General features: G+C 43.8%; 1 protein-coding gene across 5 annotated transcripts; it reads left to right on the forward strand.

Moving 5' to 3' along the window:
• The first annotated feature begins 2,036 nt into the window (after positions 1–2,036).
• hexb (hexosaminidase B (beta polypeptide)) lies at positions 2,037–16,810 on the forward strand. Of its 5 annotated transcripts, none has more exons than XM_031577424.1 (14): positions 2,037–2,385; positions 2,619–2,773; positions 3,282–3,347; positions 4,117–4,163; positions 4,596–4,706; positions 5,907–6,008; positions 6,514–6,646; positions 7,065–7,245; positions 7,649–7,735; positions 8,003–8,075; positions 8,547–8,721; positions 15,686–15,776; positions 15,956–16,060; positions 16,377–16,810. In XM_031577424.1, the coding sequence occupies exons 1-14, from the start codon at positions 2,138–2,140 to the stop codon at positions 16,441–16,443; spliced, it is 1,641 nt and encodes a 546-aa protein (XP_031433284.1). In that variant the 5' UTR covers positions 2,037–2,137; the 3' UTR covers positions 16,444–16,810. The 5 variants fall into 5 exon arrangements, with proteins under 5 accessions (XP_031433284.1, XP_012671380.2, XP_012671391.2 ...); XM_012815926.2 differs by lacking the exon at positions 8,547–8,721 and adding an exon at positions 11,237–11,420; XM_012815937.2 differs by lacking the exon at positions 8,547–8,721 and adding an exon at positions 12,527–12,701.
• The last annotated feature ends 17 nt before the right edge of the window (positions 16,811–16,827 follow it).

The raw sequence follows: 16,827 nt of genomic DNA on the forward strand, positions 1-16,827 counted from the left end.
AGTGTGCCTTGACGCAAAAAAGGTTGAAAAACACTGATCTAAGAAATATAATTTAGCATTCTTGCTTGAAGATGTTGTGACGCCCCCTCCACGCCACTAGGGGTCTTTTCCCTCTTGCTGGTTCATTTCCAGGTTTCCACATCAGGCTGATGAGTTACACCTGTGCCCGGTTTGGCTCTGGCCTATATCAGGACTCCTTCTCCAGTTCCCGAGAGAGATCCCTTCCCTGTTGCAGATGGCTGTGTTTTGACTGTGTTATCTTTATTTCATTATCTTTGTAAATAAATTATTGTAACTTCGTTCATCCCTCGTCCGTCTCCCATTCAGTTGACATAGCTTTGAGTCAGGCTGTGTCACAGATGTGCCAACCGCTGTAAAAACATTCAAGCTATTGGAGCCAGAATAAGATTCTGACTTCTGGCCACAGGTGACGGCACTGTCAACCACAGTTCCTAAACATCTTGGGTCTCAGCGCTTCAATCGCTTCTCACGCTGGAGTTCTCTTACAAGGGCTATTGGTGCTTCAAGAAAGGAAAGGACAACACCATTCAGGAGTGTATGGGGATGACATCACTCCCCTAGCAGTAGATGTTCTCAATCAGAGCACAGCAGTCATCATCAGAAGAGACCAACGTGAGGCCTATGAGAAAGAGCTACAGTGTCTCACATCCAATGTCAACATTCAAATGGTCCCTGGATCCATTTATTGACCAGGATGAGGGTTGAGGGTTGGAGGTTGTCTTGCTAGAGCAAACTAAGACCATTGATCTTGCCTGGACACCATCATGCAGCTGCCCTGTTAGTATGCACTTTCACGAGCAGACATGACACCAGGGACGTCACTTTACTGAGGGAGATGTCAGATCTGCCGATAATTGGATCATCTGTGGCAAGAGATGCATGAACAGAGTGTTCTTTGAATGCATCACATACCGAAAGCTTAAGGGAAAGTGAGAAGTTCATGCCACTAGACAGGCTCAGCATGGAGCCACCTAATGTTGGCATAGATGTGTTTGGGCGATGAAAGAGCGAAAGAGATGAAAGCAGCGGAAGCGAGGGAATGAGGTTGGCAAGCACACACGAGACCAGTGGAGATAGGTGACAGAGGCTTTGTAGCTAAATCAACCACAACACTTCTGTCGGATTTTGGTTTTCTAGGACGGTCACTCACAGGAGCTTTAAAGGAGTTGTCTGAGGCTGCTGAAAAAGCGAGCCAGTGGTTGTGGCTGAGTTGCTGGCAAACGACTTGGGGTCGTGAACTAACCTGAACTGAGATTTGTGAAACCTTGGCAAGGTCTATCTTATGTCTCTGGTAGTGGCAAGTGTCCTAACCCATCACGAGCGGAGTAAGTCTAGGACGCCAGATCTATCGTTGGGCAATTGTTATTTCGGTTAGGTTAGATTGTTGGATATGTGCACTTGCATATGACAGTGAGAGGATTGACCGCTGTGGGATGTCTCAAATCAATAGCACAAGGAATTTAACATCTTTTCCTGTTTAGAATTAAAATCATGGTAATGTTCTGTGTTGCAATTATTGTCGGTTTGCAGGAGATTGCAGAAGTGGACATGGCTGTGTAATCTGGTACTATTTTAGGTGACGCTGCCTTTGCAGGTCATTGCAGGTCTTTCTGCTTTGCGGTGGACTGGGCTCTAGTTTGGTAAGTACACTGTTTGTGAAATAGATTAGGTGCCCCCTAAAACAATCTTAGCAATGAAGACACAAATAACTGATTTGGTTCTTACTCAAATAAACAAAACAAAAAGAACAAAAACTACATTTTCTCTGATCTTTATTTTGTGATTTGTATATCACTAAATTCACCACGAGGAATGTATTTTAAAAAAATCATGGCTGTCACTTACTTTGCATATACATTGAATAATACGAGATTTGCACAAATTCAGCTGTATGTCACAGCCTACTTTTCTACACAAGCGATGGAATTGACTGCATCCTGCTACTATGCCTTACTTCCGTACTCATCTATAACACCGCCCCTTATACCGCCCACTTCCCCTTCAATGTATTTGCTGTGTTTGCGCGGTTACCGCCACTGCTCAGCTGACTGTAAACTAGACTACACTGTACACTACGCTGTACACTACAGCTTCAGTGTTTCTGATAGAAAGCACTATGGGTTTTCTTGTGAAGTTGGGGATTCTAGTGTTAGTGGTCGCTGTGTGTCAGGCATATCAAGACATCTGGGACTACGACGGCCACAAACTAAAAGACACGGACTATCTGTCTCTGTGGCCAATGCCACAAAAAGTACAGACGTCCGTAACTGCTTTCAAACTGAGCAGCTCCAACTTCCAGATTGTCCATGCTAAACAATCGTCTGCTGGACCCGGCTGTAGTCTTCTGCAAACGGCATTTCGCAGGTAAGTCTTTGTTTTGTACTGTAGGCCTACCCCCCTGCTATCTGTTATCAACGGCTACTACTTCCTACTGAGTTAGGGACTTGTTTGGTAAATTGGTTCTTGTTAATCATTAACTGGTATAAGACACAAGGATGTAAACATGTACATTTACATTCCCGATTTAATTTGTATACATTAACAAGAGAAGTGGCGATTGTAGCATGGGGAATCCACTGAAACTCTTATAATGACAGGTATTTCGACTACATATTTGGCTACATGAAGAAACAAGGCTTCAGTAAAGAGCCGAAAAAGACAGTTGGCGAAGAAGTGTTGGAGCTTCAGGTTTTGATCACATCAAGTGATTCTGAATGCGACGGCTATCCGGGTTTGAAGTCCGACGAGTCATGTGAGTATGATTATTGTCTCTGCTGCATGTCGACCGCCCTAACCTGTTCAACCAGCAGAATGACACGCTAAATAGTTTCGCACACAAATCCATTTAAATGCCGAGATTACCTAGTGTCACTGGATAATCTACGTACGGTCACCTGGCGGCTGAATCTAAGAAACCTAATTTTAGTTACACCATTGGCTTCAGTCAAATGCTGAACGTTTCGTCAGTTTATTTTAATAGGTGGTGTAGAACTAAACGTGTATTGTTTGACACTGATAAACATGCACAAAACATGACAAGTGCTTTGGAAAAAGATTAAACGTCTAAATGTGTTTAATCTGGGGAATTCCCCTTGATAACACTTTAATGTAGACTGTTGTTTACTAAAGATGCATTCTGTGGATGTAAACCCTAGCTAGCTTTTTACATTCATAGCATTTTACACTCACCAGTTGAACTGAGCAAGTGGTCACAAGGTGGTGTTGTTTCTCAAGAACTGCATGTCCTGTCTCCTCTGCAGATCTGCTGAGCGTAGACCAGCCGTCAGCAGTGCTCCAAGCTCCAACGGTGTGGGGAGCCCTGAGAGGTAACAGAGAAATCACCTACATAAGGCCCACTGGGAACCTCTCAACACAGACATGTTCATTTGACACACACACACACACACACACACACACACACACACACACACACACACACACACACACACACACACACACACACACACACACACACACACACACCCCAACTGACAAAAGCAGACACACACACTGACTGACAAAAGTGTGTGCATATGTGCGTAGACACGCACACTCAAACACACTTGCATACACAGTAACATATAGTCAGATGGCCGTTGGTTCACGAGGAGCTCATCCGCCCTTTGACAGGTCTTGTTTTTAAACCTGCTGGGTGACATGCCACCCTCCTCACCAGCATACAATGGAGGGGGGCGGGGGGGATTTAGACGCCGACCACCCGTCCATGCGGCAGGTTGTACTGGGTTACAATGTTACCAGTAGCAGAGTCGGCGACCCTGATGTATATTTACAAATTATAAAGTATATATTAACAAATATAAATTCATTTTTTGCGTTACTTAAAATGAGTCACAAGTAAGGAGTTCTGTGTTTGTGGATGGAAAAACACATTTGTAAATCGTTAAATGTTTGTGGAACATGGTACATGCATTTACAAATAATTCTGAGACATTATTTCCTCAATAATCATGTAACTTTTTAGCCTTCACGCCATGGACACTGAAACGGATCTATTCGCCCTCAGTGAATTTACCCCTGTGTCGTCTGTGGAAAGTCCACATTGATTTATAAACAATAACTTATTTCCCCTGACAGGCCTTGAGACGTTTAGCCAGCTGGTGTATGAAGATGCGTATGGAAGTGTAAGTCCTTGTTAAATCATTAAAGTTGTTATATCCTGGTCATGAATGTGTCTGTGTACTCTGGCCATGCCATATGTATGGTGCTCAAACTTGTCATGCTAAACAATGACACTGACAGAAAGATGTTTGTGATGTATTGGAAGACCTTTTTAATCTATTAAAACTGTTATATTCAGACTTTGAATGTTTCTGATTCATCTAGCCATGTAGGGCGTTCACACATTTAACGTTAAACAATAACTTGATTGGACTTTGGAATTATTTTTGGTCCAACAAGTCATAAGACAAAACACGACATTTGTGAAGTATCAGAAACTATATATTTGTATCAGCTAAAGCACTGCATAAAAAAACAGACACCCTGTTAACATACACAAGAGCTGTACATGCATCCCTAAACACCAATATTTTTCTTGTTTTTTCTTTCAACAGAGAAATATCAATAAGACGGCCATCTCGGACTTCCCCCGGTTTGCCCATAGAGGAGTGCTTTTGGACACATCTCGCCACTACCTGCCACTCAAAGTCATCTTGGCCAATCTGGTGAGTGGTGCGTCCCGCCTCCGCTGTAGGCATTTAGAAATCTTGTGGTTGAGCTGGTGAAGCAGAGCTGTGGTGAAACGATATTATTTATTGTTCCTGTTTGCAGCTGAAATCACAAGGCAGCCATCACATGTTGTGGCGAAGAGTAGTGCTGTTTTGCAAATTTTCTGAACAACTCTGCCAAGGTTAAAACCGCTGTCCTTAACTGTCATGTTATTACAGCATGTCACAGGATGTCATCCACTTACTAAAGCCATATAATGTCAATGTAACTGAAGGTTAGAAGAGGTGAAAATGTAATCATGTTGGTTTTGTTTGGCTGTCTTGCTGTCTTGTTGATGAACAATATCCCAGGCCTTTCTTCTGTCTTGCTACTTAAAGCCTTGTTAAAAGGCCTTAAATTACTCTGAAAAGAAAGTCTGTCATACAATCTGAGCACCATACACAGTTCCAACAGTGGAATAGGTTGTCTGTGGTTATTGACGTAGATAATTCAGGTAATTAGGTTATTATGAAGGTGTGTGTGTCATACCTGAGGATTGGTCAGAGTTCAGGAGTGTCTAGATGAGACTCAGGTGACTGTCATATTGTAACAAAACCTGATTGATAGGGTGGTGCTTTTTCCCATTGGCGTTTTACAAGTCAGGTGACTCTGTTGGCTCAGGCCTGTGATATATGTCTGACGCTCATTAAACTGGTTTGTAATGGTAGCTAAATAAACTTTAGTGTTACTTAAAGCCTGTTTGGAAACATTACATTCTTCCTCTGCAAGTTGATATTAGCAGAAAGTGTAGCTGGGGCAAAAGTGGATCTTTTGCACAGTCATGCACTTGAAAACTTGATTGTTTTCATCAGCAGTAAGCTGGCCTTTAGTGCCGTTTCAGGTCACATGCGTATAGCATCGTTTTGGAAGCATTATGCAAAATGTGTGGTAGGAACACATGATCTACCTATTTTTTGTAGATGAATGGATGAAGGGTGGATTTGTCTGTTCATTAACCATCTATCCATTCTAGTGGAGAGTTAAGCATGGTTCTTCTCTGACCTTAGCTGTTTGTCTTTAGAACCTTTTTTGTGTTTGTGATAGAACTGTAGGACTAAAATATGATGAACTGGTCATATTTAATGTTCTTGCATCCATCCATCTATCCTTCCCCACTCATGAGTGTTAAGGAAGAGATTTGTTTTCAACCCTAACAGGAAGCCATGGCCATGAACAAGTTTAACGTCTTCCACTGGCACATCGTAGATGACCCGTCCTTCCCCTACGTGAGTCGCACCTTCCCCGACCTGAGCCAGAAGGTGAGTCTCTACCCACATAACGGCCAGATCTGGCCTCATCTGCCAGGTCATCTCGAATGAATGTCCATTCACAGGAGACTCCTCTTACACTAGGAGAGGGCTTGATGGGGGCAGCTGTAGCCTTGGTTGCTATTTCACTTCATCAGTCTGATAGTTCTCTGGTCGCATCTAATTTGACCCATGATGGATTGGGACCTATTTGGGTTCCTTTAGTCCACTCACTTCCCTATTACTGAGAAGGGTTAATGTGGTTATGAGTCATGACTATGAGGAAAGTGAGGACGACCTGATTGATGATTGTCATAATGGGGATGAAGTATGAGTAGGCGTGTAGTACCATGCCTCACAAATAGAAACAAACAGACTTCACTCTACAGTTTGATGCCTGGAAAAAAAGAGCATTGAATGACCTACATCCATGAACATAATCATATAGCTCAGTTAAGCAGGCAAGTTGATGTAGCATCCTCTGTTAAAGCTTCTTCTCTCCCCATTGTGTGGTCAGGGCGCCTATCACCCGTACACACACGTGTACACTCCCTCCGACGTGAAGATGGTGATCGAGTTCGCTCGCATGAGGGGTATCCGGGTCATTCCAGAGTTTGACACACCAGGTCACACGCAGTCGTGGGGCAAAAGTGAGTGAGATCAGAGGTTGTACGTCCAGACAGACTTCGGTACCATGCTGTTACGAGGCAGGGAGTCTCCAGACTAATAACGAGCGCTTAAGATGATTCCTTTCAATGTCCTTTTATCCTTAAATGAGCAATAGCAGAGGAGTTGTAGAATTATCAGTGTCTATTTCTGAAATATTGAACTGATGTGCGTGTGTGTTTGTTTCAAGTTCTTAACTCAATTAATCAAGTGACTCTCTGTCTCTGCAATAAGGAGAGCTAAAGAAAGTGCTATTCACTGGCTTTTCTAACTCTTCAAGTAGCAACAGATATTACATATACTTTTCCTGGAATCTCTTATCAGATCCAAGTGTGTGATCGTGCAAATTCTCTATTATTAATCATGTGACTTCCCGCCTCACTTCCTGTTTTGGGCTGGTAGGCCAGAAGGACCTGCTGACCCCCTGCTACTCGGGCGCCACTCCTAGTGGGTCGTACGGGCCGGTCAATCCCATGCTTAACTCCACCTACGACTTCATGGCGTCCTTCTTCAAGGAGATCAGCTCCGTGTTCCCGGACGCTTACGTGCACCTCGGGGGAGACGAGGTCGACTTCTCCTGCTGGTCAGAAGGCTAATTAGCTTTCGCTTATCTTAGCCAAGTAGGCCAGTGACTTATCAGAGTGCTGTGGCTAATAAACATGTTTAATGTACAGCTCCCAGTTGGGGGGTTTACAGATAAACCAAGATTTTTTTATTTCTGCATGTTCATTCTTCGTTCTTCCTTGATTTATATCACATTTGCCATTAGGTGGCAAAAGGGGTAGTTCCCTCTCCAGAGTAACAGGAAAGGAAAGTGTTGTCATGTGATGTACAGACTCAGCAGACCGTGACTATCAATAACTGACTTGATTTAGGACAAAGAACTATATATACACCTGTCAGACTTGGAGTTTGACTCACCCAATACAGATGGCTTTTGTTAAGATAATGTTGTACGTAATTGAACATTTCCCCTTAACCAACAGGAAATCCAACCCTGATATCACAAAGTTTATGGCGGAACAGGGGTTTGGCAAAGACTACAGCAAACTGGAGTCCTACTACATCCAGAGGTACTGTGACAAACACACCTGAACACAACTACAGCACGGTATGGCAGCTGCAGGATTTCTCCTTATGTGACCTTTGGTGTCTGATGAAGAGACCTTTGAGGCGTAAACTTTTCTCCATGTGGCGGGTTATCTTTCAGCTTTCTGATTGACACGTGTGCATCTTCTCACTCAAGCTGGAAACTCATAATATTGGATTTCAACATGGCTTATGTCTGCTTCTGATCTGACACAATCTGTTTGGCCTGTGTTTCCTCTGCATATTTATAGGCTCCTGGACATTGTGAGCACCACTAATAAAGGGTACATGATCTGGCAGGAGGTGTTTGACAACGGAGTGAAGGTAAGTTGAGCTTTTCACCAAGGGTGGCTGCTTACATGATCATCAGAGCCTCAGCCAATGACTGAAATGGATAACTCCCATTTCCCCTGCACTTAAATGTATATAGTAATAAATAAAGTATGTTGAATTTAAATTGAATATGATTTTGGGGTGAACTAAAACATGACAAGACATCCATGTCTAATATCAGCATAGTAGATAATATATGAATAAGGCTCTAATGATCATTTGGCAAAGTAATCCATGCATGCTGCTTCTGCTGCTAATGAAGCTTTGAGCCCTTGAACTTCAAACACGTAGAATCAGACTCCCAGCTCTTGCATAGAATGCTGTTCAGGACAGTGAGCTACCCAGCATGCCGGACGCATTTAGTGTGCATCCAATCACCTCTGCGCTTGTTGAATTAGCTAGTGTGCAGCCAATCAGCTGTGTACTTGTTTAGTGGGCAGCCAATCACTGTGCCTGTTGCAGCTGAAAGCTGACACTGTGGTGGGGGTGTGGAAGAACAACAATCTGGAGGAGGAGCTACAGCAAGTGACAGGGGCGGGCTATCCCACCATTCTTTCCGCCCCCTGGTACCTAGACTGGATTAGTTATGGCCAGGATTGGGAGGATTACTACAAGGTGGAGCCTCTCAATTTCAGTGGTTAGTCTTTTTTGTTTTTTAAAACTCAGCTTGTCTGTAGATGTTCTAACATAGTGGTCCTGTTAGAACCTAGCTCAACAATGTTCATTTATTACAGGACCTTAGATTTAGAACTTTTATACAAAATGAGACCTTCTGATTATTGTGGATGGTTGGTATTTTTCTTACAGTAGTCTTAATTATAAGGAATGATTAAAAATGTTACTCTCAGGCTTCCGTTTGAAAGCGTAAAAACGAGATGATCGTAAACGTGGAGAGGCTGGTTCTGACTTTCTCAGTGTGTTTGGAGAGTTTGTGCTTACTGACTTCATGTCATCCTCAACATTGTGGTTAAAGTGAGGGGAAATGTGGCCTACTGCTTGCTCTGGCTTTCGGGTGATTTCTGTTTCTCTGAGGTTTGTAACTTGGTAAGAGGCAATCATGCTGACTGTGATTTGTGTGTTTAGACAAAAACATTGTTTTAGAAGCAGGAGCGCATTATGTCCCTGTGTGTGTGTGTGTGTGTGTGTGTGTGTGTGGTGTTCAGCTGAAAGCCGACACACTGGTCCACGTGTGGATCTGGTTTAATGCGGGCGGGTGGACAAATGAGATGTCCCGTGTCACCGCCGCTGGATATCAGACCCTCCTCTCCGCCCCTTGGTACCTGGACCAGATCTCATACGGCCAGGACTGGCAGAAGCTCTACAAAGCCGACCCCTACGATTTCAATGGTGTGTGTGATTCAGCCTAAAAAAAAACCCAAAAAGCAGTTAAAGCTGCATATTCACAAAGACATTTAGAACTTTTGATGGATAGACTTCATGAAGAGTGAAAGATTGAGCATCCTGTGTTGAGATGAGTAGGTTCTGCCTTGATGGCCTCCTGGAGGTCAGTGAAGGTCGTGGGGCATACTCACAGAATGTGTGCTTACCTCAAGAGATGGTCCATGATTGGCCTCTCAGTTGTTGGAGGTGTGAGGACTACTGAGCTCACCCCAGCAAGGGTTCAGTGTGGTGTGCACTTTGTGTTGTCTTTGATGTGAGAACATCTCTGTTCTAAAACCTCATACGGTTCCCCTTTTAATTAGGAACGAAGCTGAGGTTGACCTCCTCACGCAAGCAATGATCAATAAACCATAGTCAGGACTGGTAACAAGCTGTGGTTCCTTTTGTCTTTTCCCAAACTGGCCCCATACACAGATCCTGGAACCGCAGCTCCTGAAACTGGCTTATAGTAAAATAATAGGTGTGTGTTTTGTTGGCTTGTCTACATGAGCGGCTCCAGCGGGGGTCAAACACACTGGCCCCTATTTTGAGGACGATAACGGCTGGCAGAAACTGCCCGGGCGGGTTGTCTAAACTCCTGCCATAAACAAAGTTCTCTGCCGAGGTGTGGAATTTGAATATGGGCGTGACGAAACATTTTCAATATGCCAATCATAAAATATCATTGCCCAAGTCTGATTTATCTATATGGCAAAAAATATCATGTTCCCTATTTCGGAAGAGTGGCCTATTATACATACCTATTTCTGTATTAGCAAGGAAGCAAGAGCTGACCAAACCTTTCATTAATTGACTTTGGCCTGACTTTGGCCTACCTTTACCCCTGACCTTACTCCTGTGCAACAGTGCGAATGTGCTTCCATTTCTGCCAGCCGTCATCATCCTCAAAGCTGGGGCCACTATGTTGGGTCTGTATCAGCAGAAATAAGTGACCATGGCCACTAGGCATGTAGCCTCTGACCCTTCCTTTCAATATGGGCACCCAGTGTGATTTCTACAGTCAAAGCTACATTTGGGCTTGACAAGTAATTCTTGTCCTCTCGTGGCTGTGTGTAGAGAAGTGAGAGATGGCCGCCAGATGTGGGGCTTTTGTATTCCGCTGGGGTTCCCTCTGTGCTGTGGCTCAGGCTGGATTTGGGTGGAGGGGGATTTTTTATTTTTTTTGGCAGAAGTCGCTTGGGTTCGTCTTTGCCCGGTGTGTAGATAATGACAAGTTAATGCTGCAACTTCCATCAGTACTTGTTCTGCAATTACTCATCTCTTTCTTTCTTTCTGTCTTTCTTTCTCGCTTCCCTTCCCTCTATATCTTTCTCTCTTTTTGTCTCTCTCCATTCCTTTTTTGCATCTCACTCTTGCTCTCTCTGCTTTCTTTTCTTTTCTTTTCTTTTCTTTCTTTATTTCTTTCTTTCTTTCTTTCTTTCTTATCAAAGAACACTCTTGTGAAATGTGATGCATGTGTGACTCTGTCTGGCTTGCTGGGGGATTGGGTGTCTTTTTGTCGTCTGATCTCATAGCCAGTTACAAATCTCAGAGTGAATGCGGTTTTCTTTTTTCTTTTTGTCTGTGTTTAGTGAATGTTGCTTGCCAGTGCTTGGGTGAGATGTATCTAATTATCGCTGCTTAAGGACTTGCAAGACGGAGCCCCGTCTTGACATTATAATTCAGATGCATCATTTTAGTGGCAGGTGTTCATTGTCCTACTCTGTTTGTGTGTGCGTGTATGCGCGTGTATCTCTGTGTGTGGTGTTCAGCTGAAGCCAGAGACATTGGTTCACGTGTGGATCTGGTGGGGTAAGGGCGGTTACAAAGATGAGCTGTCCCGTGTCACCTCCGCTGGATACCAAACCCTTCTATCTGCCCCCTGGTACCTAAACATCATCTCATATGGCCAGGACTGGAAGAATCTCTACAAAGAGGACCCCCACAATTTCAACGGTGTGTTTGTTTTTGAAGACGGGGTACTAAAGCAGTTCATCAGACTGTGCAAAGACATGTCCAGTGGATGGACCTGTTCAGTTTGACTGAAAGCGTGAACAGCTTTGAGGTGATGAGTAGACCCTGCCTCAGTGACGTCTGCTTGGGAAGGTTCTGGACTACTCTCAAGGGATGTGACCTCACTTTACCTCACAAGCTTGGTGTGGTAGTAACGGTCTCCAACGGTTTATGATGGTCTATCTGAACATTTGTGTTGCCAGTCCTACTTCACTGATGTCCACTAAAGAAACTGTGTGTCCGTGTGTCCGTGAGCTCTCTTCAAGAAGAGAAAGCACTGTGCCAGTGTAACATGATGACTTTGGTGTGTTTTAAATGTGTGAAAGGTTCTGTCTTATCTGAGTATGTGTTCAGGTTTGTTCTACTTCAACAAGTTCTACTTTGTTGACCACTTGACTTTCACCACATGTGGAAAAACAGACTTTGCTCTTTTTTTAAAACCCCATGATGACTCTTATAAAGAAGAACTATATGGGAATGTCACAAGTTACCAAACAATAGCTTATCGATAAACCAAAAGGACAGGTCATAAGACATGGTTCCTTGTTTTGTTTGCCAGGCTGCAGATCAACCACAGATCATGGCACTGCAGTTTCAGACACTTCTACTTTTAGACATCTCTGGCCTCCACTGATAAAACTCTGCTTGAGTCTGTCTGTGTGAAAGGCTGTGTGGGATTGTGCAGAAAGGAAGCGTTGGATGTTCCAGAGGTGGGATTGTGCAGAAAGGAAGCGTTAGATGTTCCAGAGGTGGGATTGTGCAGAAAGGAAGCGTTGGATGTTCCAGAGGTGGGATTGTGCAGAAAGGAAGCGTTAGATGTGCCAACGGTGGGATTTGGAGGTTGTGGCAGGTGCTTGTTTTCCCTCTGGGTTCCAGAGGTGTTCTGGCCAGGGGGACTGTGGGCTACATGTTTTTTGGGCTTTTTTTGGGCTTTTGCTTATGGTACCTCTCTGCTGTTTGGGTTGCCTTTATTGGTGTTGTGGTGGAAGACTATTTACATGTGTGCTCTAGTCTCTCTGTTTTTTTATGTATTTTTTGGCTATTTATAGCTGAAGCAGGATGCACTGATCACTGTGTGGAAGGGCAGGCAGTACCAGGAGGAACTGGCCAAGGTCACTGGTGCTGGATACCGAGCCCTCCTCTCGGCTAATTGGTACCTCAACGATATCGCCTATGGGCAGGACTGGAAACGCATATACAGCGTCGAGCCCCACAACTTTAATGGTGTGTGTGTGTGTGTGTGTGTGTGTGGTTGGTGTGAATGTAGCAAAAGTCAATCTGACCACCGTAATTTCCCAACCATTTTCCATATCTTACACATTGATTTAGTAAAATTAGCTAGCTATCCCATCATGCAAATGGAATTCTGCAATTTTACAATTCTGCAATTTAAAGTTTCTAGCTAGCTAGCTTTGCAACTAGGCAACCATAGTAACCAAGCTGCATAACCTGAAGCAAAGTTTAAATTCACATAATCACCTCACCATTAAAAGGCAGTCTTGGGTTCAGAGTGATCACAACCACTTGTGGATGAGAAATAATAGGACCTCAGTGGAGCAAGGGCTTACTCTGATACCAGTCTAGTGTATAAAGGGGGTGAAGTCCCTCCTCCCCCTTGCTCTTCTCGTTAATTCAGTAGTTGCCAGGGGGACTATTAACGATTCGACTGAAACATTTAGCATCCATTCCCACACAGCACCATAACACTGTGAATGGGAATGAGGAAGCCTATGGGTGTGTGTGTGTGCGAGGAGAGGGTGTACCATTTTTGCTTGAAATGCCCATCCCATACGACTTTTAAATGGCTAGTAGCACTATCACCACAACCATGGCATTTCGTTTTACGTGGTGGGATGATGTAACGTTGAATAAACTGCAGTTAATACACGAGTGCGATCAATACACAGGTTTGTTTTGTAAAATTATGTAAATACTGTAATGCGGTTTATATACGGTGCGGTTTATAGTCAGGAAATACGGTAAACTACCAGGAGGATTTTGCAAAGATGAAGTGTGTGGAGGTCCCACACCTCATCAGTTATGGGGGAAACCCACTACTTACTCTAAAGTAAGACATTGTTATCCAGGATGTACCCTAATATTCTTAGATCTTCACCCAGCTAGTTGCTGGGTAACTGAGGGTTTCTGTGTTTAATAGTTAGTCATGATTGTCAGAACCTGTGCCACTTACACGATGGGCCCTAGTTTGGCTGGGGAAGCTCAGGCAGAAAACGGCGTACTCTGCATCGTTGGGTTGTCTTAAACTCCGGCAATAAATGAAAACTTCAGCAGAAGAGTGAATTTTGGAGTAAATGTTAGTGTGGTGACATTCGTCTCTATCTGATTTATCTATCTGGCAAAAAATATCACATTCCCTTTTTTGGACGAGTGGCGCATTTCTGTGTTGACAAGGAACTAGGAGCAAACCTGTGTTAATGCATCCTGTGTAATGGGTTAATATGTTCGAAGTTGACACATATCCTGGCAGGCTTTACAAAAATAAATAATAAAGAATAGGCCTAAAACGTTTGTTTCAAATGGTTAAACCCTTGAAAGACTGTGTGCACGCAGGTGTGTGTGACCCATTAAGTTTTCCAGGACCTCATGGGGAGATTGAGGGTCATCTCCTTGAGCTACCATGATATCTCACAGGATGGAACACAATGCCTTTTGTCTCTAACTTATCCCTCAAATCTCAATCCATAAATGAATTATAAATTCCATCTTCACTCTGTGTTAATTTAACACCCTGAAACTAAATAATCCCACTGATGACTCCAGTTGTTCTCCACACTCCCACAGCTGTCCCACAATCCCCTTCACCTGCTGTGTTTCCCTCAATAAATCTCTATGGTCAACCCTATGGCTTCCCACTATGCTGCTGCTGCATGTGTTGTAGTCAGCTCTTAACAATGCACCATAGACTGACAAGCAAAACCTGACCGTGGACTAATCAGTGTCATCCAGCCATCAGATGTCCTCACTGATATGCTTGGTCTAGAGGCATTTGCATGTATAAGTCAGTACCTGCCTTGCTTCAGGCTCATGGTAATACTAAGATGCCTGCAAGAATAGAAGGCTATGACTTAAACATGCCAATTAAACTGCCAATTAAGTGAAATATTTTGCTTGTGGACAACTCTTAAAGAAAGCCTCTGCACACATTTCTGTGTGTGTGTGTGTGTGTGTGTGCGCGTATGCATGTGTGTAGCTGAATATGGACACCCTGATCCATGTGTGGAAGGGCAGTCAGGTGCAGTACCAGGCTGAGCTGGCGCGTGTGACTGCTGCAGGGTTTGCCACCCTCCTCTCCACTCCCTGGTACCTCAACCGCATCTCCTACGGCCAGGACTGGGTCAACATTTACAAGGCCGACCCCTGCAACTTCACCGGTGTGTGTGTGTGTGTGTGTGGAGCTAAGATGGATACTGTACTCTCCTCATACTGTGTGTGTGTGTGTGTGTGTGTGTGTGTGTGTGTGTGTGTGTGTGTGTGTGTGTGTGTGTGTGTGTGTGTGTGTGTGTGTGTGTGTGTGTGTGTGTGTGTGTGTGTGTGTGTGTGTGTGTGTGTGTGTGAGAGAGTGTGTGTGTGACAGCAAGCGATTGCCTATCACATGATGACTAGTGACAGTCTGGCACTGGAGGTTCTATGCTGAGGTCACATGATCCAGTCTGGAGCTGCAGTTGTACTTGACTTTGTCAGTTAAAGTTTACCCTGTCCACAGGGTGTCTCTCTCTTTGTTCATGTACTTGCAGCACTAGGATAATACATTGTCTCATAGTCACAAGACTTCACTGCTGAGTCACAGGGTTGTGTGTGTGACAGGGTGTGTGTGTGTGTGTATATGAGGCAGGGTGTGTGTGTGTAAGTGCAACCAAAGGGAAGCCTGGGGTGACATTTTCTCCAGGATTGTTAGCAATGCAGGTGATGACATTGTTGTTTACGAGGAACCTTATTTTGTTTTATTTGCAGTAGTAGTTAACAAGTGATAAGCCAACCATTATATAAATATACTTTAATATCCTCAATCAGCTAAAGTCATATTCATCTGATCATGTATTTGTGTGGTAAATGTTAGCTAGACTGTGCATATCAGTAGTTACGTGTTCATACTAATTTTACATGATGATGATGGTTGTTATTATTATTCTGCTTTTGGAGTTGTCTGAGGGCTGACCTTTAACTGGACATTTCACCTTTGACCCCAGGCACTGACGAGCAAAAGAAGCTTGTGATTGGAGGAGAGGCTTGTCTCTGGGGAGAGTATGTGGATGCCACCAACATCACGCCCCGCCTCTGGTAAGATGGAGACTTCTAGCGTGGGCTTCCTACCCACCCCACACAACACCACCACCACCATAACTATGCCTCATCCACAGAGCCTAAACTGCTGTTCTTTTCTAGTTAAAACAGACCTCTACAGAATGCATTCATGTTTGCCTCTAAACAAAGATGTCTGTCTGTCTGTCTGTCTGTAGGCCGCGTGCCAGTGCCGTGAGTGAGCGTCTATGGAGTGACGCGAGCGTTAAGGATGTGAATAAAGCCTACGTCCGCCTGGTGCAGCACCGCTGTCGGATGGTCGAGTGAGTACCGCACCATGCCCAGAAATATGTCCTGTATTTCGTGAATGCTTGGGAAGCCTATGAGGAGGATGTGTTCCTAGTTATGTTCATATTCAGCATCTTAGATGTAGATAGGCAAAAACATAGGATAGGACGTATGTTTGATTCAAGTTAGATAACTTAATTAAATAACTGAATTAAATAACTGAATTGAAATGAGCATGTTTATCAAGAGTTTCAGTTTCAGTGTGTCTAGGCATGATATTCTGTAATGTTAATCATTGGTTTCTGTCTTGGTAAGTATGATCATCATGAGTTTTTGTGTCTGTGTGTCCAGGCGCGGTATTGCAGCCGAACCTCTGTTTGTGGGCTACTGTCCGCACGAGTACAAAGGAAACCTTTGAGAACTATAGCAAGCCTGTGCTCAACTGAAAAGGGAAGAACGGCAAGCCACAATGGCTTCTTAAGCACCGACCAACCACAGATGATCTTCATTCACACAGCGAGAACCCATCGTCCCTGATGCACTGAGCCGATTTTCACTGTCTTTTTTTTATTCGGATGAGTGTGTGCGTGCGTGCGTGTGTGTGTGTTTCTATGCTCAAACAAATCATTTTGTGACAAACCATCAGGTATTGTTCCAGATTTACATTGACTGCTGGTTTAATGTGATCTCTACAGTCAGATTTTTATAAAACAACTGTTTGTGATTACAAATTTTGTGAATTGTTCAGAATGTTTTATGGATGACAATAAAAGTGATTGAAGTGACTTTTGTGTGTGTGTGT

The sequence above is a fragment of the Clupea harengus genome, chromosome 12 (assembly GCF_900700415.2).
Source record: "Clupea harengus chromosome 12, Ch_v2.0.2, whole genome shotgun sequence".
Lineage (NCBI taxonomy): Eukaryota > Metazoa > Chordata > Actinopteri > Clupeiformes > Clupeidae > Clupea > Clupea harengus.

What these genes read in the sequence shown, in the direction of transcription:
- hexb (XM_012815926.2), top strand. Translation starts at nt 2,138, where the DNA reads ATGGGTTTTCTTGTGAAGTTGGGGATTCTAGTGTTAGTGGTCGCTGTG. An exon ending in ATGAAGATGCGTATGGAAGT is followed by an intron (nt 4,164 to 4,595) that starts GTAAGTCCTTGT and finishes TTCTTTCAACAG; the next exon opens with AGAAATATCAATAAGACGGC. An exon ending in TGTTTGACAACGGAGTGAAG is followed by an intron (nt 8,076 to 11,236) that starts GTAAGTTGAGCT and finishes TGTGGTGTTCAG; the next exon opens with CTGAAGCCAGAGACATTGGT.